The 5,147-nt window shown below is 43.3% G+C and overlaps 1 protein-coding gene across 1 annotated transcript in view; it reads right to left on the reverse strand.

Moving 5' to 3' along the window:
• The window catches only part of CACNA2D4 (calcium voltage-gated channel auxiliary subunit alpha2delta 4), a 112,153-nt gene that overhangs the window by 62,963 nt on the left and 44,043 nt on the right, over window positions 1-5,147 (reverse strand). Inside the window, exons 21-23 of the mRNA XM_006923947.3 lie at window positions 4,258-4,303; window positions 4,073-4,170; window positions 2,417-2,510 (exon numbers count right to left, since the gene is read on the reverse strand). Coding sequence (XP_006924009.2) covers window positions 2,417-2,510; window positions 4,073-4,170; window positions 4,258-4,303 — 238 coding nt within the window. The remainder of the gene's footprint in view (window positions 1-2,416; window positions 2,511-4,072; window positions 4,171-4,257; window positions 4,304-5,147) is intronic.

The following is a 5,147-nucleotide window of genomic DNA, read 5'->3' on the forward strand; positions in this document are numbered from 1 at the left end:
CCTTTATCAGTTACTATCTTCTTTTCCCTGGCTCCTCTGAGAATTTTGTCTTTGTCATAGATTTTTGATAATTTTAATACCATGTGTCTTGGTGAAGGCCTTTTTGGGTTGAGATAATTGGCTGTTCTGTTGACTTCTTGAATTTCAAGCTTCAGCTCATTCTTGTGGTAGTTCTTATGCACAGATCCCATGCTTAGATGTGCTGGTGTGCAGTTTGGGTGTTTTTTGTTGAGTTTTAGATGTTCAGTTTATTGTTGTTTCAAGGGGAGCGATCTGGGGACATCTCTCACTCCTCCATGTTTCTCCAAACTCCTCTGAATCTTCTTATCCAAAACCACTGACTATCTTCCCATTTGTTTAAGTCTACTTTTGTATCTTTCAAGAGTGTTTTATAATTTTCTTTATGTAAGTTTTAGGACATTTCTTATAGTTTATGCTTAGATATTTTATTATATTTTACATTTTGTTCTCCTAAATAGGACTCCTCACATCGTATCTTTTATCTTTTTTTGTTTGTATAGAGAAAGGTTATTAATTTTAAATGTTCACATCATAAACTACTACCCTACTAAATTCTTATTGTGTATAGTAGTTTTCCTGTTAATTCTTTTCGGGTTTCTAGGTGTATAAGCATATTCTCTTCTTAAACAGAGATCATTTACTTCTTCCTTTCCACTTCTCATTGCTTCTAGGTACGTTTTCTCATCTGGTTGCACCAATGAATACCTCTGACCTTGTTAAATAGTAGTAGGCACACTGGGCCTGCCTGTTTTGTTCCTGTCTTTACTGAGAGCCTCTAGCCTCATTTAGATATTGACTTTCAGGCTTAAACCAATTTTAATTTTAATTTTATTGAGTGGTTTTTGAAAACATGAATGGATATTAATATTTGTTCAAATATCTTTTCTGCACCTGTAGGGATGATTATATGATTTTTTCCTTAGATTTATTAATATGCTATTTATATTAGTTCCTCAAGTTGTCTTTTTTGATACACACCCTTGTTACGAATATTTGCTCCTCAGTGTTTGTCAGCATTAAGAACATCTCTAGCTAATCTCCGAACATGAAAAAATGAAGATGGTGCCCCTTCTCTCCAAACCTGGTGACCTGACCCCCCTCTGTAGAAGGCAGGACAATACAGGGGCTAAGAGTCTAGATCCCAGAACCAGGTTGCCAGGTTTTGAGTCCAGTTCCACCACTTGAGAGGCATATGGCTTTGGGCAATTTGCTTATCTCACTTTGCCTTGGTTTCTTCACTGCGAAGTAGGAATAATGATGATACCTATAATGGTAGTAGGGTGGTTGTGAGGATCATGGGTTAATATACACTAAGTACTCAGAATAGTGTCTGGCCCACTGTATTCTTTTTTGTTCTTTAGTTTATTTAATTTTACCTAGATAATACATTCACATGGTTCAAATTTGTACCAAGAAGTTACACAGTGAAAAGTATCCCTTCCATCCCTGTTTCAGTTACCCATTTTTCTAACTAGAAGCAACTAATAAAAAGTGTTTTCTATATAGCCTTCCATAGATGTTTTATATGTATGCATACACACATTTTCTACATTTTTCCTTCTTTTTATAGAAATAGTAGCACATGATGCACAACATTCTACACCTTTCTTTTTAAAATTGGTGATTGTTCCTATAAAATTCTGTTAGTGTTTTCATTAGGATAGCATTGATTAATTTATCGAGTGTCTAAGAGAGATTTGACATCTTCGTGATGTTGAGTGAGTGTGTCCCACTTATTCTTAACCTCATTAATGTCTTACACCCTTTCAACACTTGAGTGTGTGTGTGTGTGTGCATGTGTGCTCTCTCTCACACACAGATGCTATTCATTTCTTCTTTCTTCCTGTCCACTAAACACCATAGCACCAGGTAAAGATCAGCAAAGGATATAAGGAAATCTAAGGCACTGGAACATATTGAGGTCAGATTTGTGCTTCACGGTGTCTTGACCTTACCTGCTGGAAACAAGACACTGGTCTGCTTAAATGCTCTCTCCAAGGCTCTTTGGCTAGTGGGTTCTTATAGCTAGAGCCCAACCCCCAATAGAGGGCTTCTTGGGATGTGACTTCTGCAGTGTGTGGGGGGGGTGGATTTGGACCTGTGATCAAGGGATCTGCTCGGGTATTTTTTCAGAGGAGAGAGAGGGCAGCAGCATGTGCTGTGTGTGGAAGGTTTGCCAAGCCCCTGCTTTAATTGGGGCTGTATGAAGGTCATTCTCGCTCCTCCCATTTCTTCCCACTCTTGTCACCATTCATATTAGTCCAAAAGATGTGGGTGGTCTCCTGAGTTGCCAGCCAACTAGTGGGAGGGACCCTAAATGAGCCAAGGGGAATGCCGGGGACCCAAACCTTTTTTCCTTCTGGGAGCCCTCAGCCCTGCCCTGCCTGGTACATACTCAGAGATGTTGAGAGCCAGTGCTGTCCAGTAGGCTTCCATGGGGGCGGTCACCACTGCATCAAACAGTACTTCTCGTACCAGCTCCTCATCACCTGGGTGCAAAATCAAAGGAGACCAATCCACTTATTTCTCCTATGATTATGAACACAGCTTATCTCCCCTCCTAAGGAACAAGGAACAAGATATACCTCATAAACGTGTATGAAACCTGTAAAACCACCTACATGAGCTTGAGGAAGTCACCTCACCTCTTCCAGCATTTATTTCCTCAACCCCAAACAACATGTGAGTAGAACTAAATGACTTCTAAGGCTCCTTCCAGTTCTAGTGTTCTATGAAATTAGGAGAATACTTCAGGGATATCAGACTTCCATCTGTGCCCAGCTTGCCTCTCGCTCTCAAGTCTCATTGCTCTGCTCCTTGATCATCACCCTCACAACACGTTGGCCTTTTCCCAGTTCTGTGAATTTGAACTTGCCTCAGAATCTCCACCTATGCTGTTCCCTCAGTCTGAATGCTCTTTTCCCCACTGTTTACATGGGTGGCTCTTTCTTTTCCTCCTTTCTCTTTAAAATAACTTTTTATTTTTACTGGGGTGAAATTCACATAACATAAAATAAACAAATTTCAAGTATACAATTCAGTGGCATTTTGTATATTCACAATGATAGGTGGCTATTACTTCTGTCTAGTTCCACAACATTTTCATTACCACCAAGGGAGATCCCATACCTATGAAGCCACTTGGGTGGTGACACTGCCTGCCAGAGATGCCCTTTCCTGACCATCCATTTAAAGCAGGCCCCATTTTTTCCCCCTATACAGCCCTGTAGCTCTATTCACAGCACTAACCACAATTTGTGATAATCTACATCTGCACACATATGTTTGCTTCTTTATCTTGTGTTTTCTCCACTAGATTACAAGTTGCATGAGAGCAAGGGCCTAGTCTGTTTGGGTCATCTCTGCAGCTTCAGTGCCTGCCCCAGGTCTGGCACAGAGTACATGCTCAGTACAGATTTGTCCATGTCAAGTAAGAGTTTTCTCTTGGGGGTGACACTTACGTGAGAAAATGACCTGCTCCTTCTTCCAAAGAAGAAGAAGGATCATGCTGAGAATATGGCCCTATGGTTTCACCAGGTGTGTTAGTGGAGGGGAATTTATGGTTAACCTCTGAACCAGGTATTAGAAAACGCTCATAGACCACAGGCTGTAAGAGGCCGTCTGGTCTGGTCAATCACTCTCCTCTGCAGAGATGAGGCCTTCAAAATGCAGAGTGTCAGTTACTGGCCCAAGGGTCTGCTACTAGATAGTGGTTGAGACAGATCTGATGGGCAGGCTGATGCCCTGTGTGAGTGTCCCTGCAGAGCCTTAACAGTGCTTGGTGAAAGAGGTTTACAAACATCCCAGGCCCTGACAGGGGGAAATGCTCATGTGCCTCAGTTTTAGGAACACTTAGTCACCATCTCGGCCCCATTGTGAGGCTGGCTCTACCTTTGTCTTTGGAAATCTCCCTGTTCTCCCTTAGGCACTGGTGAGTTCCCAGGATGGAGCTACATGGCAGCCATCCCTCGTCCCCTAGCCCACCCTTCCTGCAAAGTCCTGAGCTGCGGGGCCCCAGAAGGAACGCCCTCAGTGGGTGGGCAGCACGCACACTCCAGGTCTGGGTCCTCCCCTGTCAGGAAGCGGAGCATGGCCTCCAGCTGGCTGAGCTTCCGGTGGTCAGGGTCGATATCCGTGATGCAGTAGATCCTGGAACCCAGGGGAGTCAATGTTACTTCAAAAATTCTTTCCTCCGTCCTGCCCTCTCTTCCTCATGTGCATGACTTTCCCACTCACCAGTCGTTGGCCAGGGTCAGATCCGGGTGGAGCAGGTCATGCAGGCCTGAAACCAGAGCTCACACTCAGTATGGTGCTCACCCACTGGTGTGAGGGCGTGCAGCTGAATCGCTTAGAAACAATTCAGGAAGCTGCCAGGAAGCTTCTTTGGGGAAGGGCTGGGTTTGTTTTTCCTTGTTCTCAGCTTAGAGTAGGCACTTAACCAGCAGGACAGGGCTGGGTTTGCACAGATCGTGCTTTTGTCCCACTTCCTGAAGTGCTCTTTCTCTTCATTGCCTCATGTCCAAATTTCACCTATTAGCGTCTCCCTTAAGGGAGCTATTACTTTGAAACCAGTGATTTTGTCTTCATTGTACCTGACTAAGCTAAATGGCCAGTCAAAACATGAGCCTAGAGAAGGGCCATGCCTGTTTTGTGTAATCTCTGTAGCCTCATGCCCAGCACAACGCCAACACTGACCATGGGCTCAGTACATGTTTGTTGATCGAATGAATGAATAAAAAAATGCCCTACTGAGTACCAACTCAGTGCTCAAAAATAAATAGGTGCTCCATTAAGGTTTGTTAAATTGGAGGAAAGGATAATAGAAATGTCAAGGGGACCTCCGTGGTGTCACTAAAAGTGGTACTGGACTGACACAGACACAAGACAAATAACTAAAGGGTAAGGCTCCTTTCTTTTCAGTAAGCCCAGTAAGCCTAGTAGAGTACATGATTCCAAGCCCCTGGATTACTGGCTGTACTTACCCACAGAAGTGGGTAAGAGTGAGCACCTTCAGTGATGAACCTGGGAGTACCTGGGTAGAGGAAGAAAAGTATAGGAAAGAGGAAGATACCATGGAGGACTAGGGAGTTAATCTGTTTTGGTACCAGTGGAAAAGAAAACAGGGA

The sequence above is a fragment of the Pteropus alecto genome, unplaced genomic scaffold (assembly GCF_000325575.1).
Source record: "Pteropus alecto unplaced genomic scaffold, ASM32557v1 scaffold76, whole genome shotgun sequence".
NCBI classification, from domain to species: Eukaryota; Metazoa; Chordata; class Mammalia; order Chiroptera; family Pteropodidae; genus Pteropus; species Pteropus alecto.